Genomic DNA, 25,742 nt, shown 5'->3' with positions numbered 1-25,742 from the left:
CACACACTCCTGTACATGCATCTACAAAACCAAACCAACCCCTAACAACACATACAGTGGGGCACTAGTAGCACACTGCTCTTATTTAATTCTTTGGATGTTTCTGGATATTCAGATCACCTGGAAATTAACATTCAAAAGTTCCCAGCTCGACTGCAGTCAGGTGTCCTGCCACACGGCTGAGAAGCTCCTGCGAGGCCATACTCAGGATTTATGAAGGCCAGTGTCTTACCTGCACATGATCTCGTGGGTGAGGAGGACACGACACATCTCTGGGTTCTTGTCCTGACCTTCATACAGGATGGGCTGAGGAGACAGAGACATACAGGCCAGACAAAATATGAACCAGTGCACAGAATCCATGTTAACCACTTATGATTGGATGTTTTCAATCAAGAGTTCAGCAAAGTACTTTTTTCATACAGCTTTACTTTGCATTGAAACTATTGTATAAACAGATGTAAAGAGAAACCAATTAATCACACATTTCAAGTCCATTTACTCAGCGTACTTTTTTTTTAAAAGGGCTGTCAACATGTTTATTACTGCTTAAAATGGTTTAAAATGGGTGTGTATGAAACTTTTGTGGCTTTTGCAGCCTCAAGGGGACACTCGAAGAACTGCAGTTTTTTGCACCTCCTAGTTGGCCGAATTGTTCTAACGCCGGTGGGTCCTGCTTGGAAATGACCATAAAAAGCTGCTTACTTTATAACTAAACCATCGTACATCACAGATAAAACAGATAAATAGTGTAGAGTAACAGCGTTTGAAGCTGCTTCTGTGCTTACATTAACCAGTTTAAACTTAGGTTACAAGGTGTAACCATGGTTCTCTGAGTGAAGAGACTTTCTCTCCGGCTCGATACGATAGAGGACACCAGATTTTTTTTTTTCACATATTTAAGTCTTTATTATATAAATGAAGACAAAGATGACCCAGTTTAGAAGAGGTGGGACGAGTTCAGAGTGTCAATGAATCTGAGCTCAGATCTGATTGCTTGTATTTCCTTTTATTTTGTTCCCTAAAAACAAAGCCAAAGATGGCCACCAACCACTAACCCGACTCCCATCCCTCTCGGTGGTCTCAGCCTCCTCTGGCCTTCCCAGAATTCCCTGCCAGATGGCGGCCGGCGCCCCAGGATGAAGCCCCCCTCCTCACCCCCACAGAGCTGTCATGTCAGCGTCCGGATGACGGATGACCGCTGAGTGTGTGTGTGTGTTTCTTTTTGTAATGTCCTGGTGGTTGCAAATGAACTCCAATAAGTGTGTGTAAGTGTGTGTGTGTGTGTGTGTGTGTGCGCGCGCGCATATGTGCGTGTACGTACGTGTGTGCGTGCATGCATGCGTGCATCTTCCCTCTGTTCCTACAATGACCTACCACTACCTCATCCACCTTTATAGTGAAAACAGACCTCTGCCCTGCACACACACCTACACACACACACCCGCCCTCCCACACACACACACACACACACACACACACACACACACACACACACCCGCCCTCCCACACACACACACCTACACACACACACACACACCTACACACACACACACACCCGCCCTCCCACACACACACACACACACACACACACACACACACACACACCCTGGGGGACAATACTTTTAGGATAACGACCTCTCCTGCATTATTGATCCCGGTCCTGGCTCTGTTCCTCTGGATTAAAATGCTCCAGTTTGACCAGCAGGGATTGCATCAGACACACCTATTACTCAACAATAACACACACACACACACACACACACACACACACACACACATATACTGTACACAAACACACACTGTGTGTAGATTTGGTCAATATTTATACATCATTCCTGATGCAATAATCCACCAGTGTGTGATTGTAAGTCTACTTTTATGACTGTTTCTGTGTCCACATTCTGCAATGAGCCTGGACTTTTTATTTCTATCTCTGTGAGGACCAGCAGCAGCATAGCACCTGCACTGTGAGGACCAACGCGTGAGGAAACTATTTTAGAAAGTAGAGATGTTATGCAAAGTAAGAAAGGTGTTTGATGTCCTCGAGCAACTTTTCTTAAGTGTGACATACTGTTGAGCCAGGTTGTGACAGAAGTCCGAACATTTAAAGACAATGGGGATGTTTTAGACTATTTATTGGAGAATTGGGAACTTTTTGTAAAATTGGTAAACTATTCTTTAGAAATGAGGAACTTTCTAGTAAACTTTGGACCTTGTATAACTATTTGAAAAAAGCCGTTGAAGATACTGTTAAAAAAATGTGGATAGTTTGTATGAAATCAAGACGTTTTACAAAATTGATACAAGGTTTGGAAGAAACTGGTGAACAAAACCCATTTGTGACGAAGAGATAACGTGGTAGATAACGAATCCTTTTTAAGAGGTAAGCATGTTTAGAAAGAACAGACAATTTTAGGGGACAGCATGGACTTGTGTGAAGTGAAGTATATTATATTACATATTTGTGTTTGTATGGAAGATATTTTGTGAAGTGTGAGGATGGTTTGACTTCCTCTTTTACAGAAAATTCAACGACAGCTATGACAGCAGCAGTCACACTGAGACCCTCGGACTGTTAGACTGTATAAAGGTCGAGTTGGGGTCCTTGTGTGAGGTGAGGGTCTCTCCACAGTTTCATCTGCATTAATGCACCTCTGGCTTGCTCTGACTCTGGGACTGTGACGGCCCTTGACGGGGTCTTATCGATCTGTGGGGACTCCAGTTGACCCGTCTGTCAGCTCTGACTGCCGACCAATGGAGTGTCATGTCGTGGGAGGTGAAGGTGTGTGTGTGTGTGTCACAGAGGAGGAGGTGTCAGGATTATTGTCTCCTGTGTGCCGTCGCTGTGCCACATTAGAGCGTATTGATCGGTTTCCACGGCTGACGCTTTGTTGAGGAGCCGCTCGGTACATCGATCGGTGACATGCCGACAGGCTCGAACCAGAAGGGGGAGGGGGTGGTTATAAGATTGAAGGAAGGGGGTTATAAGGAGGAGGTGTAGCTGGGGGGGGAGGGGGGGGGGGGGGTTATACCAGTGTTTCATATGTGCAGAGTTTATTTGATGTATTTGAGGGATAAAAAAAAAACAGTTTTTCCCCAAACAACAAAGATCCAGTTTCACTGTCCTATTGATCTATCCACCCATCTATTTGTACATCTATCCATCCACCCATCTCTAATAACTATGGCTCACGGAGGTAGCTGTCTAGCTGCAAGTTTAAGTGTGATTATTGTCAGTAAATGTGCAGTAATGGGCAAAAAAAAGAAGCAGTTATTCCTGGAGCTCAGTGAACTGCGGGAATGAAGCGAGAGGGTCGACTGGCAGGACGGACTGAAATATGAAAATATTTGTTTTTTTGTTTTTTTTTTCTTGGCAGAGGAAGCTTTCACAGGTTCAGATCCCACACAGGGGTTCTGAGTGAGTGAAAACCGGAAAAGTGGGAGGAACCGGAGGATCTGGAGTCAGCTAAAGAACGAGCTGCACGGCTGGAAAGGAAAACAAATCAGAGCTGCAAGAGTTTCAGAAAGGAGGAGAGCAGGAGGAGGACAGGTTCAGAGGAGACCTTTTCTTGTAAACAGAGAAGTTTCTAAAGGTTAGGTGAAGTTACAGTATGTAAGGAAAGAGTCTGGGGCTGTAAAGAGGAAAGGTGTGTTTTATTTGATGTTTAATAATTGGGCTTGTGTAAGGTGAGGGCAGGTTTCTAGAGTCACAGTGGGTCAGAGTAAATTAGTGGTATGAGTTGGCTTTCATAGGTGGAAACCAGCTAAGCTTCTGCAAAAGAACTCAGTGTCAAGAAATATTTCCAGGGTGCAAAACATCTTAAAATATGAAAGCCCAAAGTCAACCTGCATTACTGCATTTATCCAACTCAGTTTTTCCCTCATAACGAGTACATTTCTCACTGTCTCTACATTTCGACTTATTGAGCTCGTTATCTAGGTCAAATAAAAACATGTTTTCTTGTGTCACCTGGTTAATTTCAACCTTGAGACCTTAAGGAATTAACTTAATATATGGATGCTTAGGGCCTCTGTACTGAAAGCAATCAGTTTTCCCCTGCATCCAGTCTTATTGCAAAGCTTACCAGGACCTGAGCTCAAAATAATTCAAAATACAAATATGGTATATTTGCTGTCTGTTTTAGGAAATCAATATGAGTATGTTAAGTAAACACTAAAGCAGCTTTCACACTTGCAAAAAACTCTTGGAATAGAAGTGTTCCCCTCGCTGCCAGGTGCACACGTAAACAACCAGATCAGGATGACTTTTCGGGGAAGTTGCCCAGAAATTGTCTCGACATTATTAGGAGTAACACAGCGTAACTGTGCTAATGTGAACATGCTATGATGCTAACTGTTATGGCCTGGTGTGTAATTGACAAAAAAAATTACACTTCCCTGGTTTGACGTCTGCAAAGTGACACATTATTTTCAATTATTAATGTTTGTAAGAAAGTAGTTCTGTCAAAAAAACTACTAATGCTAAAAACTAACCCTATTATTATGGAAATCCTGACATTGGTTCCAAACCACTCCATCATTATCTCCTTATTTTCAGCTCACTGAAACTTTCCCTCACTTTTGGAGCTCTCCACTACGAGCAGTGAAAACTCCTGTCGACACCACTGTAGAAACATGAGCCAAACAAACATGTAAATACTGAATGCAAGGAGGCGATAGAAGCAGAAGCATGTTTCGCTTATCTGTTCGAAAAATGCAGGAGAAATGTGAAAAGAGTGTGTGGTGGGCTGTTTTGACCACATGATCGCTCTCCACACACTCACTCACTCTTAATTCTCCAACATCCAGAGTACAGACCTCCAACAGTTTTCACTTCTTTCAGCTGAAAATTCACAAAGAAGGAATTTAAACTACGGATAACATGGTACATGTTGTATGTGTACATGTGCGCTACATTTTACAGAGCGAGCTGGAGGTAAGAAAAAATGATTTGTGGTTGTTGTGCTTCCTTCTTTAGTCAGCTAGCCTCCTGATTGGTTATCTTTTTGTGCGTGATCGAGATTCCCCCCACACAACAGGAGGCTGTATAGTACGTATTAAACATACTGTATCTGATATTCACTGTTTCTTCACTGGTGGTCTCAGTGTCAGTAAAAATGTGGCTTTATTTTCTCACCTGTTTGGTCATGGAGTCGATGAGTCGAACGTAAAGATCCTGTTCTGTCCTGATACCTGCAAAACACAAGAGCACAGAGATACTAATTAGCTGAACACACACACACACACACACACACACACACACACACAATGTTCAGTCAGAATTGTGTGAATGTGAGACTGACGACACACTTACACACAACATACATTCATGCATTAGCCTGAAATGCTAATTTGATCTCAGTTTGCAGAAAAAAAAAACAAAAGCATTGATTCGTAATAATGTTCAGTAAATGAATTCTCTTATTATTTATGTCCCGGTTGTGTGTTTATGTTTGTGTAGCTCTTCTTGTCGTCTCGTCCCGGCTACGCTAACACCCCCCTCAGCAAAAACAAACATTAGCGCTGCTCCAGAGCTGTTTATTATTTATAGGCCAAACACGCCTTTAACTGCCGAGCCCCCCCCCCCATGTCCCCCCCACGTCCCCCCCACCCCCCCCCCCCCCGCTGCCTTTTTCCTCAAGGATAACAAGAAATCCTCATTCTCACACAAATTAAATATCAATCAGGATTGCTTGTCTTTTATTAGCTATGCATCCGAGCGTAAATGTGACACAAACACGACATGGGGTGGAGGAAGCAAATTGCAGGGAACACCTGTTAGCGGGCGCAGCAGATCTAATTGTATTCTGTGGCTTGGGGTTTTTTTTCTTCTTCTTGTTTGTCGGGCCGTTTCCTCGCAGCTTCCTGGGCTTTCTAATTGACATGATTCACTCCTCGCTCAGACGCCGAGTGTGAGCAGTCAGCGGCATAAATGGCGGCTATCCGTTCCGCTTGCAGATGAGGTCAATTACCTCCGTACGATGCTAATCCGACGATACCGCCTCATATTAGAGTGATTTATCCCCCTTTGGAAGAAAACACTCCTTTATGTCTCACTTTATCTGCAACTCCTGCAGGGGTCTGAGTGCAGGGCTGGAGCAGAGCCAGCACGGAGACAAGTCTATGTTCCCCTCCTCTCCGCCCCCCCCATAGACAAACCAGAGTTCAGGTTTAGTTAGCTGTCCAATACTCCAGATGCGTTCATGCTTTCGCTCTCTCTCTCTCTCTTGCTCGCTCGCTCTTTTCCTTTCTGTCTCTCTTTGCTGATAATAAAAAAGTTTTCCACTGAGGTGACCTTTAATATAAATTCCTTCTCCACAAATCCTGAACTCTAATTCATGCAGCAAAGTTCAGCAGCAAACACACACACAGTTAGTTTCACCTATGGGAGCAAGCGGCCATTAAATCAACTCCATCAATCAGCTGAGCAAACCTGAAACCAGTTCACATAAAGACTCACCTGACCTGCACGACTGCCATTTAGAAAAGGTTCAATTTGGTTTTAATATCATTCTGTCAGTCAGTCTAAGAGGTCTGTTTATAGTCGCAGTTTGTCCCTAACATGAAAATCTACTAAGCTAGCTCATTCAGTTCTGTTTCTGTATCTCTTCCAAACTAACTATTAATACTAGAAAAGAAAAGTCAAAGAATTCAGGCAGCTGGTAGAAGAGGAACTCCTGTGTTCTGTGAGGTAAACTAATAACGTCTGGTAAACGTCCTGCAGACTCACCGTTGCTGTAGAGGAGCTGTAGCCTGTAGTGGATCCCGTTGTTGGTCTTCTCTCCGTTGTACTCCTGTCACACACAAACAGGCACGTTACACATTACACATCAGTGTGATGAAGGTGAGATCAAACATGTTCAGACTGAGTGTTCGTGTGAGGATGGAAACTTAGCGGGAGGCGTCAGAGCTCACAGTTAAAGCTGCTGCTGTCAAAGTCAAACATGTGCACAAATTCTGTTCAAATACTGCACACAATGAACCCGAGTCCCCACCTTCAAATGAAGTCCAGTTTGAGATTTGAGGGACTGACTATAAAAGTCAGATCATCTTTCTTTTGGCTCCAAAACTCAACATGTTGACTCTCGTTCTGGTAAAAGTTAATAAATAACAAACCTCTATTATTTAGTGTATTGATGATTTTGCTCTCTCTCTCTCTCAGGGTCTAAGCTGAAAGGTCACCTTAAACTGCCTGCAATTAATTAATTATCTTTAAAGACTTCAGATCACAGAATAGGAAATATTTAAGGATGTATTTTTTCTGTATTTGTAGTTTAATGTCATTATTGTCTGTTTTTATCAATTTTTGTTATTCATATCAAACTTTGTATTCTTCTTTTGATTAGGACTTGATAACCTGTATAATCTCCAGGCAGGCGGCCCAAGTTCAACTCGGACCTGTGGCTCCTTTTCCCGTATTGTCTACCACTCTCTCTGCTCTTGATTTCTGACTCTGTCCACTGTCCTGTCTCTAGGAAGGCATAAAAAGGCTCAAAATAAACCTTAAAAATAAATTTTATGTCTCAGTGGGAATATTCCTGGCACAAAAAAAAAAAAAGAATTGTCTAACTGAAGGAAACTTCAAGTTTAGGATCAGACAAAGGGTGAAAGCAGTGTCGTAAAAGTATCAGACATTTTGACAACTCTAATAAGTCAGTTCCATAAAACCACAGAAATATATCTTTATTTTGATGCTCCTTCAATTTCTCCCGTCGTGCTTAATTCCAAGAATGAAAAAATAAGGTTTTCAGTGAAGTTTATTGAAACATAATCTGTGATAAGATTACTGATATAATGCCCTTGCTATTTTTGTCAACGACTAAAACTTCAAACATATTTGGTTCATGAAAGAAACGAAAGTTCATCGTTGTATCTTTGTGGTTTAAGCTGCAGTAAATGACTCCGGGATTTTTAATTGTCACCAAAACTTGGAAAACACATTTGTCTGTATTTTTCTTTGGTTTGAATCTGAATGTTGCTCATTTTTCATACAATAATTGAATTAGTGTCCATTTTTCAAAGGGAGTGAACATTTCTATTTATCTAAGAATGTTCAGAGACAACAGAGATGTTTTTAAAATCACTTGGCTATCGAGATGCAAACCCACTCCTGGACTGTCTAAACGTCTTTCCTTTGTTTCTGGTATCACCATCTCTCCTTTATCTCTCATTTCTCTGTCTTGACATGACACCCTCTTCCTCCAAATTGTGTTTCCTCTCTTTCTTCTTCCTCTTCTATTTTTCTCTTTACAGCCGTTTTCCCTCTGTTTTATCTCTCTCTGCTTTCAGTCTCTGTCAGCCGGCCGCTCCGTGCCAACTGTGCCCGGGAGTGTTGGCTCAGTCCCAGTGCTTCTGTGTGTGTGTGTGTGTGTGTGTGTGTGTGTGTGTGTGTGTGTGTGTGTGTGTGTGTGTGTCAGGGGATGTCAGGGCGAGAGACTAGAGGTCAAAGCCGAGGTGAGGTGAGCGAGTGAGTGGGTGGATCGGAGGGGAAGAAGTGGTGCCAGCTGGCAGCTGATCAAACGACAGAAACTCTCACAACCTGTCTGAAGATTATCACTGTTACTACTACTATTATCATCATTATCAGAACTATTAGAAGTACTGTTAATACTATTTGTATTTCATCTAGAGGAACCAATCAACCCAAAGATTGGATTCGTTGTTTTTTGGGAGTTCCGCAGGTCACAGGCTTTAGTCATCACCCACATGTTCCTGCAGGGTGCCGATCTATTTCCTGTTTTTGAACCATGCTGTAAACAAATGGGTGTGTTTGTGACATCTGGTGAGTCTGCAGCAAGCCTCAAGTGGACACTCAACGAACTGCAGGATTCTGCACTTCCGCATTGGCTTCCTTTTTTAACTGTGGAGGTAGCTGCAGGGAGTTCATGTACGTATGTTTAATGTGAGAAAAAAAGAGTGATACCTTGTCTTTCTCCACAAAGTCGATGTATGAAGTCCTCTCAATCTCGACCGGCTGACCCTGCCGGTCGTACAGCGCCAGAACAAAGTGGAAGAAGTTTGACTTCCTCAGGTTGGACGGCGGCTGCTTCTCAAAGTGTGCTCGAGCTAAACCCACACCGCTGGAACACAGAGAGACACACAACATTGTATTACATAAATCAAACATATGTATGGTTGTTACAATAATAGAACTAGACTTGGTTTCTCCATCATTTGCCTCCCTGCACGGATGTACTGTATTACAGATAATTTTGCCTGACATGTTTGTCTCTGTGCAGTTACAATGAACGGATATATGAGGACCAACGTTGCTGTGTTGATGCCGTCAAATCTCCTCTGCCACTGCACTGGCCCTTACTGTTCATGTGCATGCCGCATCATACAGTACTACCATTTTACTTTAATTTATCATGGCATGCACAGCAGCAAGTTTATCTTATGCCGTGTGAGCATATAAAACTATACGATACGATACTACATGACACAATACACTTTGCTTGATATCAACCAACACTCCAGACTGGATATCAGAAAACCAAACGACCAACAAGCCTCTGGGTCAAGAAATGGAGCAGTAAAATGAGGGCAGATATTGGTTTAGCATTTCCAGGATGGAGAGATCTTCGTGACGCGCAAGGACTACAAATCAAATGTTTGTCATTTTTAAGACGAGAGGAAAAAATTACTGTGTCACAACCTAGCTTCCAATGATAACTGGTTAGAGGTCATGTGTGAATGTACTATGATTAAAAGTGATGGGATTGTAGGGTGCAATAGCCAAGCAATTATGACGTGCACCCCCTATAAGGGGGAAAAGTCTGAAATCCAGCAGCCATGGGTTTGAGTCCGACCTCGGACCTTGGCAGCATGTCGTCCTCAACTCTTTCCTGTCCTTATTCAGGTGTCCAAACCGAAAAAGACAAAAATACCCCAAAAAACAACTTAAAAAAATGTGCACAAAATACACATAGTGCTTCAGCATCATTTTTCTGAGTTAAAAAAGACTTTAACTGAGTGTGTAAATGGTAAAACAGCAGCGACTTAATTTTCAGCTGTTGATTTAAGGAGCAGTAGATGGAAATCTTGGCTAATCCTGAAATAAAATCGATGCTCCAGCAGGAAGCGACCTCTGCTCTCATCCCAGAGACGCTCGCAGAGTCTGAGGGGGAAACGCTCAAAGCAACAGCCGAATATTTTTACATCAATCTCATTTTCCCGCTCGTTTTGTTTCCTAAAACACTTTATGATCAATATGATGGCCCGGGCGCAGATAAATATTTATTCATGCTCTGGGTTTGTTTTTGGAAACTCGCCTGCTCTCTCTCGGTGTGTGTGTTTCCCGGCTCAGGGGTGTATTCCCCAGACGGCAGATTAATACAGCCGTGACCTTTCTGCACCTCCATTACCAATGCTTAATGCCTCATTTGTAGGCCGGTTTGTTGGAAGCTAATTCTTCCGACTGGGTGAACGGACGGCAGCGTAGAGAGCGTGCAGGAGGAGGAGGAGGAGGAGAGTAGCTCAGGTGTGTTGGAGACGGTTTTAAAGGAGGCTCGCTGGGAGTAAAGTGTCAGAAAACACAACAGTGTTAAAACAGAAAATAACAGCGAGAGGAATCACAGCGCGACAGCCTTCAACACTTTCACCACTAGATATTTTCAATGACTTCCTGTGAGAGAAAAAAAACACATCCACAAGCATCTGTTTTCAGCCACGATGCTATTTTGAAACACAGAGCTGAGTGTACAGGAGGAAACAGCCTTCAACAACAACACACGGGTAAAACAAGGAGAGATTTAGTCAAGTAAATCAGCACATCATCAGCAAAAGGATCGGACCACATCAAACATACACACGGTGGGTATTTTTGTGACGTACTGTCATCGTGATGCCTGTTTATGTTGTCGAAGCATCAGTTTTCTGTGGCAGATGCTGGAGAAGCTAACTTTAGGCTGTTCTGTCCAGTGTCTTTTAACCCATTACAGTAACACAATATCACGTCATAACAAGTAGTTTTGACAAACTGCAAAACAACTTGTTGATTTAAAAGTTGAGTTACGGTTTAATCTGCTAACCTTTAATTTTCTTTAATGTTTGTTTCAGTCACAATGTGTGGGATTAAAAAAAGCTAAATTACCAAATTTGCTTATGATTTATCTAATCTTTGCACACCAAAGATTTGGCTTTTAGAGGTCCTGATTAAGAAAACTGAAAATTCTTCAGTAAAGTTTGTAAATAATTCTTCCTTCCTATCTCTCCTGAGAATATATGACTTTGATCACTCAAATACAAAAACAAGAGTCCGGACAGAAAGGAGAAAAGATGGCGCTGAGGAAGTCTTTGTTAAGCGTCTCCTCAAGTCTTTTCTCCATATTTTATTACTTGTTTCATTTCATTTTTAGGAGTGTGAACATTGAACATGTCTTCTTCCCTGTGGTACAGTTGTAAAGATGACACTAAAGAAATAAACGTGAAAACTTTTACAGTGCAGTGTGGTAAAAACATAAATAAAACGACAGAGACATACAGTAGGTGAAAGAGTCATTCATTATTAAAAGAAACGTGCAGAACGTCCTTTAATACCAGCATCATGGTGTTTCTTTAATTCTACAATTTTTAGTTGTATCTTTTTTTTTCACTTTGTTAATAAATCCTGCTGTAGACAAAGAGCTGACACAAACGCTGGTTTGAACGATAAAACAAACAGAGAGGTGAGTGATTCGCTGAATTTGGCACCTGTTTCATCAGAAGCATCACTTCCACCACTAAATCCAGCCCATTATCCCAATTACACACACCGCTATCCAGACAGCCCATCGGCCGGCTCAGCCTCTCGTCTCTGCTCTGCCTCCACTCAGAAAGCTCGTTAGCATTATTATTATTTCAATTATGCTAATTGTGCTGCAGCCACTCGTCGCTGCGCCTCGTATCCGGCTGTTAGCACTTGGCACAAGGTGTAATAAAAACAGTATCGATGGCACACGGCGCGCTCGAACATGCCCGGAGTGTAAATCACACGCCAACAGGCAGAGAGGAGGAAAATAACACACGCGCGCGCACGCACGCACACACACAGACGCGCGCGCATACACACAAACACACATTCAATCAGAACAAACAGGGAGACAAACGAGGTTCGGCGATGTGCACGTTTCATCACAAAGCCTGAAATTAAAGGTCAGCGGGAGTCGTGTCGAGAACTCTGCAAACAATTACTGAGCGAGAAGCCGCTGCTGTCAGTTCACATCACACACACAAAGACACACGCACACACAATGAATACATTTACTGAATATTTGGTTGAGCTTTTGGTCTCTCAGATTAAAAAGCAGACACCCAGTGATCCCAGTTAAGAACGTCATGAACTGGTTCTGCACCTGCTGCACCTCCTTTAAACTCCTGCTGCTTCCAGACTTTCTTTCAAACCAACAGAACTTGATTGAACATTTTGGCAGAGCTCTCAAGGTTTTCTTATACACCAAATGTGTTGGGCTGAAGTTTGTGCATAATGATGCAGTCAAATATTTCTGTTTGCTGGACTTTTGCAGCCATAGAGAAAGTGAAAAGTTGCTTTTCTTCTTCCTCTCCATTCTGGTACATACAAGGTACAAAGACAGAATGAGGCAGCAACATTTTCTGCCTTTAAAGCTGGTAGAGATAGTAGTGGCAGAAGCAGGTCAACATGTGGGAAATGGACGAGCCAGCAGGATAAGATGAACTGTTACGAATCAAGGAAGTTTAACGTGTGCAACCGAGAAGATTAGCAGCTAAAAACACAGCATGCTGTTTTAAAGACAGTTGAGCGGCGATATGCATCGAATTGTTTGCTTAAGTGAAAAAAAAAAGCATGTGTAACGACAGAACTTCTTTATGGCGTCGTGGTGGGATTTCTGTGTGAGAAGAGCGACTGCACAGAAGGAAAAACTGGAGAAATTGACATTGGACTTTCTCTGCAGCAGGAGCAGCAGCACTAGTTTGTGTATTTAATTCAAAAGTACAGCAGTGTGTGAAGAGCCAGAGCCGACCAGCGAAGAGTAAACATACAGGAGCTTAAAACCACTTACTACACACTGTGGGATGTGCAGACATCTAGTGGGAAAATCTCTTTCTGGCTGACCAGACCTGAAACAACCAGCTACAACTCAATCCTTCTTTAGATGAAGACGTCAAACTCGCACTTAATCAAAGTTCAGGGCTCCAAACTCACCCAAAGAACAAGGAGCCTGAAACAGACATCTTTAAACACTGATTTAAGGTGGTCCAAATGTAGTTCATACCTTAACACTGTTTTTAATCCATTCAGTCTCTGTTGTAATTTCACAGTATCTAAGAGGACATCAACTTAAAAAAAAACACATCTACTTCAGAAGACAGATAATGAACCCAAACTCCTGCCACCGACACGTCGAAACATGGCCAATGTTTTCATCTAGTTCAGACAGTGTGCAGGAGTTTGTCTCCATTATTTGGTAATTAAAAGTACCAAATCACCCAGTATTGGTACGTTTTGTTGCCAAAACATCATGTCAACAAAAATAGAAGTCCTAGATAGCCAACACTTTTATTTATTTTTGTATATAAATCAAATCCATGAATCCAACATGAACAGAAGTTAACTTTTCAACCTTCATGTTATACATTTATTTTTAAATGTAAAGTGCTGAAATAATGAAAATGTTCCTTAAATATCCTTTAGTACTGACTGTAGTGTGCTGGATGTTCGTTTACACACACACACACACCTACACACACACACACACACACACACACACACACACAACACGACATTAATCAAACAGGAGATGGAGTGTGACCGCTGTTTGAGTCTTTAACCAGCGTGGCCTGCCGACTGACACACAAGCACATAAATAAAACACAGACACACACACCAACCTAATGAGCGATACTATACACACACTTAAACTCAAACACACACACATACACACTCACATACTCTAATAGTGACTGGCTGACTGCCATGATGTGAATCAAACAAACTAAATGTTTAAATCTGATTCATCGGAAACAAACTCAGAGCAAACAGATTGACACCACACATGCACGCGCACACACACACACACACACACACACACACACACACACACACACACACACAGACGGGCTGTTATATTTGAGCAGCAAACAATAGCAGAGAAAATGATCAATCAAAGCAGCAGTAGATCAGCAGCTCCTGCTCTGTGGGGTTAAACTCAGTTTTTGTCAATGTAGTCTGGTATCTTTGAAGAGAGCGATGTAGCAGCTGTGCGTGGTTAAAAAATCACTGCACAGCTTTTTGGACCCCTTTACACCCAAAGGTATGTTTTTAAAAAAGGGGCCCAGTTTCCATGGCTGCACAACATTGGAAAAAACTAACATTGCAACATTTTTTTTTTTTGCTGTTCGAAAAAAAAAAATTATATATATATATATATAAAATTAAGAAAATACGGAAAATAGACTAGAATTTAGAAATGTCAAACTAGAAACTAGAAATGTCAAAATGCATAATATTTGGGTCCATAGTTCAACATTTTAATAATAATATATAGTGATAAAAAAAAACACATGATAAAAGTGTGCACATTAGCTAAAACTCACAAAATGTTTATTGCGACTGTAAAACGCAGCCCGACCAGGTTCACCAATCAGTACACACGTTAGAAGGCTTTGTTGCTTTCAATGTTCACCAATGATGTAAATGTGTCCTGCAGAACACACACACACACACACACACACACACATACACACACACACACACACACACACACCATAAGGACTTCCTCTCTAATTGCTATGGAAGTTTGGACGGTTAAAATATGCACATATTGTTCATGTACAGTACCATGTGTCTATGTGTTGATTTATGCAAGGCTGCACAATTACCCAGAAATACATTGCCTCCCCCCCACACACGCACGCACACACACACACACACACACACACACACACACACACACACACACACACACACACACACACACACACACACACACACACACACACACACACACACACACACACACACACACACACACTCACCTGTTTGGTTAGCTCTTATTAGCCTTGTAATGCGAACTAATGACTGCAGGCTGAAACACGGTGAGAAGACAGCAGGCTAAGTGAGTGTGTGTGTGTGTGTGTGTGTCTGTGTGTGTGTGTCTGTGTGTCATTGGCTAAAACTTCCTGCACATTGCCTCTCTCCTCTTTTCTTTGATAACTGACGATAGATTAATCAGCACCAAACCAAACTCCATCTAAAAAACATTCTGTTTTACATCTTGTTTTACAGGCATGAATTCGATCTCTGTCCACAGTTTTACTTTGTTTAAAACATAAAACAAAGTAAAGAGAGTTTGTTAAAGTTACCAGATTAAAGAACTTGCTCCCTCACAGATGCATTGTGGGAGGTTTCTGGTTCGGTGTCCCGGCGGTGACGGTGCCGACGGGGAGAAAACGCCCGCTTACTGATTTCCATTTGTGCACCTTAATAGTGTGTGTCATTCCTAATTAGGGCGACTGGCTCGGGGAAACTGGGGGCTCGATGCTGGAATGGCTGCTCCTGTCATGCTGCAATTACCAACAAATTAGTCTTCAGACTGAGGGGCTTCTGCACTTACACACACACTGCTGAGACTGTGTGTGTGTGTGTGTGTGTGTTTAGTACGTTCTTTGACGTGTTTAAAATGCATCACAAACTGTTTATTCTGCTTTATGTTTTACTTCACAGGAAGAACAATAAAAACACATAAACGCCTGTGAATGCTTTTAGCATTTAAAAAGAAAACTGCTGATTGACCAGCTGCATGTTGTCATCATTTAGGTCATTCACACTTGTTTGCCTGAATTCATCAAACTTACTTGTGCCAAGTTTGACTTATTTGGACAGATTCAATCTCTTAGGGTTTTGTTCAAACATGTAAAGTAGCAGATTTCTGAATGGAATTTGGTCATATTAAAACTCATAGGAGTGACATTTGAGTCACTTTGTTTTCAGTTAAATATTTTAAAATCAGGCTTCTGTCATTGACTTTAATCTAATCATTTAATATTTGAAAATTATAAGAGCTTGAGAAAAGAAAAAAGTGTTGGAGACTCATTTGCAGGTCTTTCAGCGAGAGATGTAAAATATGCTTTTTTAAATGGAGTTTGGTGCGTAAAACTGTCAAGTCCTCAGTCTTTTTTCCCATCAGTTCAGCTCACGCTGGTCCCTGTGGTGCATTCAGGGTTCAGTAAATCTGAGTTTTGGGGTCCAGGAATGTTACCTGCTTACTTTCAGACATTCTCCAGAGGTTATACTCTCTGACATATTGAGACAAAGTTTAAAAACTGAGAAAAGAAAAACAGTGAATGTCTTCATCGAGTTGTAAAAAAGAGGATTTGTCAAATGGAATTTGGTGTAAAGAGGTGTCGGTGAAAGCAGTAGTGTCTTTAAAAAAAAATACTACATCTCCCCTTATTAATTCATCAAACTCTGGTCTCTGTGGTGCATTCAGGGCCTAGTAAATCTGAGTTTCCGCATGTTTTCGGGCCCATTTTGGCTTCACACTCGCGTCAGATTTATTTTTTGAGGTTTTGTTGTGATGTTTTAATACTTTACTCCTCTGCTCTCAGGATGGATGGAGAGCCAGACTCATGCAGCTGCACGTTTTCTCTACTCAGCTGTTTCCTGCAGAACACATCCTTTACCCACATGCTGCCTGTCCCACTCTCTCTCACACACACATGCTGAGCCCATTACTGTGGTCACCTGCACCTCTCAGACGCAGCTCAGGGTTAATTGTTTGCAGCTTCTTTTTTTTTTTTCGATGCGTGGCTGCTTCTGATTAGCCGAGCGGCCGCAGACGTTCAGCAGAGGCCATGAGGAGACAAGCTTGAGAGTGGACGCTTTTATTTACACGAGTCAACTTCACTTCCATCGCCGTGGTGATGAGGAGACGGAGGAGGAGGGTGAGAATTTACAGTAACACGGCACCTACTATTTAACCATATGACATGATTTTAAATCTACTTTCAGGAGAGCTTAATTGTGTGAACTTGAAGATGGGGGGGGGGGGGGGGGGGGCAGAGGATGTTGAGAAATCCAAATGTGGTAGGAAGTGCATTTTATTCTCGCCCAGTTAGGGGAACAAGATGTTAAGAGGGAGAGATAAAAACAGAAAGTGATCGGCCGAGGCCTCCGCTGACCGTCGCTGTGAGTTACGGCTCTCTGATAAAAAGTCTCTCTGTGCTCACATCCATCACTGCCAGACTCCACAGACCTGCCCCCCCCCCCTCCACCTGTCCGCCCGCCACTGGGGAACACCGAATGATTGAGCGGATGACGAATGGTGCTGCCGCCGAGGTGGGGAATCCCCCCATCGACAATTATTCACCTCCTCCAAACCCTACCTGAACATCCCCGCCTCCCCCAACGAGCCTGGGAACATGTACTTAATAACCCCCTCATCCCCCCCCCCCCACAATACACAGCCTCCCTTTAACCCCACAGGATAAAGATAGGGCGTGGAGGGCATGATCACTCACTCTGCTCACTATTTTCTCGACCTCTTTTTTCTCTGTCTGCAGCGGGTCGAGGGAAATCTGTTCACATGACGCTTCCTCACACACGCGCGGACACGCGCACACACGCGCACACACACACAAACACACACACACACACACACACACACACACACACACACACACTGCAATACATTATTTCTGCCTGTTATTGAGAGAAAAAAGTTTTATCTTAACTTTTGCACGGGTTTGATTTTTAGAAACATTTTCGACTACAATTCGACTTTTCCTGAATGAGCTTCTGTGTCGTTTCAGAAAAGTCATGAAGCGGAAAGAGGTTGCTTTATTTTCTATTTGACAACATTAGAAAACATTCAATATGGCGTTCATACACAGACTTGCCCCTGTTTTACGTTAAAAGTTACGTATAAATGGTGAAGAATACGGTTCTTGAATTAGTTGCATTTCGAGGTTTGGAAACGAGAGGTTTAAAAATGTTTCTGGACATCCGGCAAACGTTTCCCAGAGTAGACATCATTCAGTGAGGTCTGAAATGAACACACTGGGAGAATTTCATGACATACAGTGAATATGGAATTTGGCCTCTACATGCTCCCTGATGATTTGTTAAAATTCACCCGCGCATCAAACTGTTATTAGTGATGTCTCTCTGTTCTTTTGTTCATTTGGAAAAGCTCCTTCGTGGTCTGATTTCAACATTCCTCACAACAATACAACACACCTACTTTTAGAAAAGGACAAATGTTAGAGGTGCTGCAGAGAAAGCAGGTGCACAAGGATTGTTAACCTACTTAAAGAAAAAAACAATGTGATTAAACATGAGGGGCAGACTCAAGTGTTTGATATTTGTCACATTCCTTTTGTTGTATGTAGATAAAGAAGTTATTCTTACAACACATGGTGCATTAGTTCACGAGTTCCAAGCCTGCAGGTTGAGAGCCAAACAGGATCTGATTTAAATCTAAAAAACTGCACATGAAGGTGCCAACAGGTGTGACCTTTAACAGCGTGTGAGGAAACAAATAGGGCCGAGCTGATTTCATCATTTAATGATTAGAACATTTCATCGACACCAAATGCTGCTGTTTTTTTACTGAATGTGTTGTTTGTTTGTAAAATAATGTTAAGCTATATTTATTTAAGGAGATGGTTACAACATTTTACCTCTCACAGATTACATGTGTGCAAAAAATGATAAGAAGTCAGCAGAAACAAAGGTCGAGGGGAGTGTGTTTTTATCTTTAGATATTCTGAATATTACAAATCTCATTATATTGGATTTACTCACTTTATATGTTATTTTTTAACCAGAATATTTCACCTTCGCTCATATGATAACATTATAATGCCTCGCTTGCTTGTCTTAAAGAGGCCATACAAATAAAGTGTGTAATCATTGTTTGTGATATTCAGAGGAGGTCAGGTTTTAAATTGTTCTTCATCCCTCCTTTTCGGGACAGAAACATTTCTCAACGCACAAACAGAGAAAAGATGAGACAGGATGTTTTTTTGTTTCAAAATAAAGCTCCACTGAACTTCCACACAGCCACTCTTTATGGAGTTCCCCCTGCAGGACTTCAGGTGTTTGACGTTAAATCCACCTCTGCAGGATTTTAAAAAATGCAGCTACAACTTTTGGCTGTTTGGAAACAAATCTAAAAAGATTCTTTCACTTTTTAGCATCCTGTAGAAACTGGAAACAACCTGGGACTAAAACTGTTTTTTTTGTTTTTGTTTTTTTTGTTTTAGAAAAGAGTGCTGCTTTTCTTTATTTCAGCTACCTTCATGTCCATGCAGGCAGATCAGGATTCTGTCCATGTTTCTTAAATGCATGGATCTCTACAGAGCTACAAACACAGCGCAGCTCTGATGTTTATCACCGACTTTAAAGTTCAGCTTGAATGGCCTGCCTTGGCCACCATTAGTCTGAACTGTTGGGTGATTTGATTTATAGGATCTGTTCTTTGTCATGTAACAATCTACATTTCATTTCACTTCATTAAAAAAAACAAAAAACTGTTCCTGCTCCCCGACACCAAGGCTTCATCGAACTGTCCCTAAAGATTCAGTTAAGTACGCCTCAGCTTTTGTTTGGAATCAGCTGCAAATGCATTTGTTTTGTATTACATGAGATTCAACACTATGCAGCGCTTCAGTGATTTTAGAACATGTTAATCCTTATTTGTGTTCTTCCTTTCCTTTAAGGTTTTTTTTTTTTGTCTATTCAAAAGATCAACAACGACAGAGAGCTACTTTTTCTCGGCATGTTTCTTTATTTTCGATCTCCATGACTATAACTCTGAGTTCATCTCTGCAGCAGAGGTGTTTATGATGATAATAATGCATGTGATTTTTTTTACAAATTAACCTCCTAATAAAGACCTTCTGGGACCAAAAGCTCCACGCAACAAACACCATGAATGTGAGAGTGTGAAAAACACACAAAACACGTCGTTAACAAAGAAGAGCAATACAACGTGCATGTTGAAATATTCTGCATGTAACACAGCAGCAAACAACGGCATTGATTCAAACAGATCTCCCCACAAGGGACTGCAACCAGCACAAAGCATCAACACACACACACACACACACACACACACGGCTAATGTGTGTACAGATTATTAATCCCCTCTAATCTGCAGCGTCTGCAAACAGAAACATCAAACTAACAGATGTAGTCTCGTCATCTCCGCAGCGCTCTGAGAGAAGTGAACGTGAGCTCTAAACGTTCCTCGAGGAGGTTTCAGAGGATTTTTGGAAGTTTGTGAATGATGGAATGTTTTTTAGATTCAATGATTCGAGATTCTTACAGCCGAGAATCAGAGACGAACACAATCAAATCTCATTTTGAAGGGCTCAGAAATGTTTCGTTTGACTCGTCCTGCTTCTGATCGTTTTTTTGTTTGATTTCTTCGTGTCACTTTCCCGTCACACTGCTCTGGAGGCTCTCTCCATTTCATCGTCTTGGTTGGGAAAGACGCGGCTTTCAAGCACTGACGACTTTTAGACCAAACATCAGACAGATCTCGCTTCATTTTTACTGGAGTTACAAACCTCATTAAATCGCCACAAAAAAAGATTCAACTGATTTCAACCTCTGCATCCGTTTGTTTAGCAGCAGCTTTAAACACTTGAAAAAGTGCGAGTGTATAATTACACTTATCTTGCACTCTTCCAGATCTGAACTTTTCTACATTATATTTGTATAATCCAGCTTCTGTGAGACTGCTGAGTCCAGGCTTTAGATCAGATGTCTCTTTTTCTATTTCAGGTTCAATATCTGTGAATCAATCAAATTAAGCAGGTCAAAAGGACAATGTTCAGTTATTATGAGATGGATTTGGAGCGTCATGGATTCTTTCAGAGAGCTAAAGCTTCAGGTTTTAAATGTTTGGTAGATGTTCAGGTATAACGTCTTCATTGTCCCTCATCAGTGAATAAAATTGAAATTGAGAAAGTGGCACTTCAGCTTTGAACTGAACCTGACACCGTTATAAATGTTCTTTCTTCCCAGAACATATTCTTTTGTGATTTTTTACATCCATAAGCCCAAAAAAATCCGCCAAAGACATCCTTGCTGCCGAAATCTGTCCTTTAAAATTTAAAATAAATCACCCAATATACTGATGGTTTTAAAAAGATAAAAAAGGGACTCGCCTGTTTGTTGTTTGTAAATCATAAATTCCTCGACACATGTAAGTATTCATCCTGATCAGGTCACTCATCAATACATGATCTGATCGATTTTATCGCAGGACTTTGAGTCTGACTGGACTTTTTTCTCGATTCTCTAAATAAAAGCGATCAAACGTTTTGTTTGTGAGAGCATCCTGTACCACACAGCAGGTTCATAAACAGCCTGATGCAGAAATGTCTCAATCCTGTGATTAGAATCTGCCTAAAGTCAGATTTTGGTCAGCTGGTTTTCTCTTTTAGTATCTCGAATATTAAAAAGGATTCTTCATCTGTTCTGATATCTTGAGTACGAGCTTCTCTCCTGTAGTTTTGAGGCGTCTAAAATGTGGTAAAAGAGATGTCTAACGTTGAATTAACTGTGAAGACACGCAGGCATCCCAGCACAAAGCACCACACACACACACACACACACACACTGTAACCCGAGACGCTCAGCGTTTCTCAGTCTGCTTCCTCTGAACGAAGCTTTAGAAACACACAAACACAACAAATATGCAGCTTCTGTTTGTTCACCTCCAAACAGAAAAAAAATGATTAAAAAGACGACGACTCCAACAAACAGGAGGGACAGAAAATATCCGAAACAACCTCTTCCTCTCCGCGCAACTCTTCACACTTTCAAATGTCTGTCGTGAAGCCTTTAAGACACTTCCACATTAATGAATGTAACGCAGGAGAAACTGAGACGCTGCTCACACGCAAAGTTCTTCAATTAGATTCAAACTTATCGACTCTCAAACATTTAAGGATTTGTAGAAGGAATTTGCTCCTGAATATATGGCTCCCTTCATGTTTTAACGCAGTGTTTGATTTTTGGCTTTTTTCCTTGTTCTGTCTTCTTTATAATGGATCAGTTTCAGCAGTTTCCTCAGTCTTTCAAAGTCCTGACGCTTTATGTTTGTTCCTCTGAGACTTAGGTTTTAATTCTCTTCATCAAAGGCTTTATTATATTAAGGTTTAAGTCAGTGCATGTCAACAGCAGCACGTGTATATGTAAATGTGGTTCCCCATAAAGCGCTTTACATATCTACACCCTGCTGCACAATGAGCAGACCAATCACACTATGAATCATGTTCAGACTGAATGCTCTCATCTATCAGAGGGAAATAAACTGAACTGTTCTTTTTAAGCAAAAGTATTTAAAGGATAAAAGTATTGAAAGGATAATTGCATTGTCAATAGACAAAAATTCAGAACATCTGAATATTCAGAAAATCTGATTACTTTTTTTCACTATTTGTAGACTCTTTTTTTTAAATCAGTTTATTGAAGAAATAATCACCAATGATAATCACTGTTAACTCTTCTTAATTCAGTGTTTGCCAAGTTGTTTTTAAAAACATTTCAAACCTTAGATCTGCTATGAACATATTTTAGGAAAAAAAATAAGAGTTTACTGAAGTCGTTCAGATTTTAATGTTCCCTGACTCCAGTTTTAAAAGTCCCCTGATGTGAAACAGGTGTTTCAAGTCACTAACTGGTTTTAGCTCGAACTGCAGAATGTAACAATATGTTGAAGTTCAACTAAACACAAAAAATGATGGATGTGTAAAAGAAAACTATAAATCACTTCAAACTGACTGAATTCATTTTAGTTTTGCCTGAATCTTGTTGCAGAAATTGAAGTTTAAAACGGTGTACATTTGCAAAATTCTGTTTTAATTCCTTCTAAAAACTGAAGTGAAATCAAAATGAATGATAAAATAAATCAATAAATCGTAAATCTAATGGTGTTGGAGGAGTTTCTTCAGAGCTTCAGCTGCTGATATGCGCAGGTAATTTCCAAACGGGAGCAGCGCTTCAACCTGCATTGATTTATTTAAATCCAGCCTCAGATATCACTACAGCAGATTAAACCTTCAAAACTCTGCTTCATAATGTCACAATTCACCAGAAATCAACGTCGGAGTTTTTAGAAGAATAGTTTCATTACCTTTCAAAAATTCGTAAATTTCACATTTTCTTCGAAATAGTGACGCTGAACACTTCATTTATTTCCTGTAGCCTGTTTCAGATTTCCAGATATTTGAATGCGCTTAAATGATTGAACAAGGTTTTTGTCATTATTGTAGGGCTTTAAAAAATAATTAAATCACGGATAAATTAATTTCAAACTGACCCTCTCAGCAGCACCTATACGTGGGTTTGTATCTTTAAGGTTAAAGTTATTTTACCCTGCATGCGAAACTCTGCAGAATGCTTTAATTTAACCTGTGACCCACTTTAATTTAACTTTATTTCCATCCCGAGCTGCTTGATGAATTAAACATAAACTTTAGAACACTTTCATAAATTCTACTCAGCGCCCCAGAGTCTGTGAACTTTGTAAATATTTGTGGATGAGATCAAATCTGTTACGTTTAATTCAACAACGTAACATTTATTCTTTAAATTTTCTTCTTAAAAAGGATGTGTAAAAGAATCTGGGAGAACACGCGCTCACTGCACGCGGGCTGCTGCACGCGCTCACTGCGCGCAGCGTGTGTGCACAAACCAAACCGCGTGTCAAATTTGTTTAAATTAACGATAAACGCGTAAGTGTGTGAAACGCGGGGGAGATTTTGTTTAGAGTCGTAGTTACTCAACAAGAGTGGAAGTATGAGAGTGACTCGGCGTGTGTCTGCAGCTCGAGCGGACAGCTGGTGAACCTGAACCCGCCGGAGAGGAGGAGGGATCCAGGCTGAAACCATTATCACAGCTGGTTTAAGAGATCGATATATATACTGTAGACCGTGAACGGCTCATCTGACTTCATTTGGAGATTATTCACAAATTAAATATGACTTTTCCTGAGTTCTAATTTTTTTAGTTTCGTATCAGTTTTGAAGTTTTAAATCGGGAGTGAAAACCTTCCCAAAAGGATGATTTTGTTGTGGCGAAAAGTAAAAGTTTTTATAGTTTTCCCTGTGTAGTTCTTATATTATTTTGAAGATTGTAAGTGGATCACATGCGCGCTGCGCATCCTCTGTGTTTTTTAACTTTGTATTAACTATTTAAAATGCGTACAACCTGGATCGATTGGGTTTTTCCTCACTGTTTCTCAGCTGCAGCAGCTCTGTGGATTTTATGGTTCTAACTGAAATGGTTACTAATCGCTCTCCTGCAGACTGACTCGGATCTCCGTGCAGGTCCAGAGTAAAAACGGACCTGCAGGACTCGAACCTGATCAGGACTTTCACCTTCAAGCTGGAGTTTTCTTGCTGTGGCATTAATCAGCCACTTGGCACAGCGAAGCTCACAGAGGAACAGTTAAAATGTTTCGGTGATATTTTTACCTCTGGGCCGCTGTGTTCGCGTCCAAAATCCCTGCGCCCTGCATCCAGGAGCGGACCGGGGTCATGCCGGTGGGGAGCGGCTCCTCCTTCATGGTCAGGGCCCCCCTGGGGAGGCTGTCCTGGATGGAGAACATCAAAGTGTCCTTCTGGGAGCTTCGTCTTCACCAGAAACACGAAAGAAGAAGAGTAATCCTCCCTGTAGCAGCCACTCAAAAAGCCAAAGGACCACCTGGATTAAGGTGGAGAAAAGAGGAGCGATGAAGAGGAGGAGAGAGGAGGAGGGGAGGAGGGACACAGAGCGAGCTTCCCCAAAGTACCGGGTCCTGATCCAGAGAAGAGCCCGGGATCCCTCTGGGTTTCTCCGGGGTTGTTTTAGATCCCAGCACCGGCTCAGCTGCCCGGGCTTCAGTCTGCGTCTGTGTGAAGTTAAAAAGAGGGCGGAGAGAGCAGCGCGGAGCGGGGAGACAATCTCTGAGGAGCCGGGAGAGAGAGGGGACAATCAGCCGGGATCCGGAGAGCCTGACGCCGGGAGAACGGAGCGGAGAGCCGGGGATCAGAGGGAGGCGAGCAGCCGCGGATTGTGGAGAAATGAAAAGTGGGATAAAAAAACACGCGAGCGCTTCAAAAGGAGTAAAATGAAATGATTAGCAAACAAGAGGGAGGGACGGACCGAAGAAGGCTGCTGCTCCCGGGGGAACAGGGGGATTGGGCAGCGAGAAATCTCATCCCCCTCCCTCCCCGGCTCTTTATGGCTCCTCTGTCCCGGCGGAGAGCTCCTTCTCCCGGGGTCCGAGGCTCTGGAGCTCCCCAGGGACCGGCGTGGACCTGGAGGGGGCGGAGACAGCACCAAATTTGGACAGCTCATTTGAATATTTGTCACACCTCTGGCGCCTGATTGGGCAAAACGACACGTTTCGTCATTGTTTTTTCAAAACCTACTCCAAATAAGGGTTTCCGCGTGTTCGGCTGTGTGCACTGTAAAAAATGAAGCGTCAATTTAAGTTGTAAAGTGGATAAAACAGGAGGAGTTAACGAGATGAACAGATCTGATGCTGGAGGTGTGAACACGTGATGGACGTTTTTTTAAATATTTTAACAAAACAGACTGAAGTGATATTAAACAGCAGGGTGGTGAAGGATGCTCTGTTAAATGTGCAGATAGTTTTGAACCCACAGTGTGCAGGAATTTGTTTATGTGGTGAGGTTAAAACTACCTCTCTGCACGCAGAACGCACAACACCGAGTCTTGTTTTTGCAGACATCCCTCAAACACACCCCGAGCACAT

At 41.8% G+C, this 25,742-nt stretch overlaps 1 protein-coding gene across 3 annotated transcripts in view; it reads right to left on the bottom strand.

The window, feature by feature from the left end:
* The window catches only part of LOC306829065 (transcription factor COE3), a 121,368-nt gene extending 96,017 nt beyond the window's left edge, over positions 1-25,351 (bottom strand). For 2 of the 3 annotated variants that reach the window (XM_079351910.1, XM_079351909.1), the window contains exons 1-5: positions 24,457-25,078; positions 8,927-9,083; positions 6,734-6,797; positions 5,141-5,196; positions 233-306 (exon numbers count right to left, since the gene is read on the bottom strand). In XM_079351910.1, the coding sequence (XP_079208036.1) occupies positions 233-306; positions 5,141-5,196; positions 6,734-6,797; positions 8,927-9,083; positions 24,457-24,590 (485 nt within the window). In that variant the 5' untranslated portion in view covers positions 24,591-25,078. Of the gene's footprint in view, positions 1-232; positions 307-5,140; positions 5,197-6,733; positions 6,798-8,926; positions 9,084-24,456; positions 25,079-25,104 lie in introns of those variants that run through there. The other variant, XM_079351911.1, reaches the window with a different exon arrangement.
* Between the last annotated feature and the right edge of the window lie 391 nt (positions 25,352-25,742).

The sequence above is a fragment of the Symphodus melops genome, assembly GCF_947650265.1.
Source record: "Symphodus melops genome assembly, chromosome: 9".
In the NCBI taxonomy this organism is placed as follows: Eukaryota; Metazoa; Chordata; class Actinopteri; order Labriformes; family Labridae; genus Symphodus; species Symphodus melops.
This window is presented reverse-complemented; position numbering and strand designations above follow the sequence as displayed.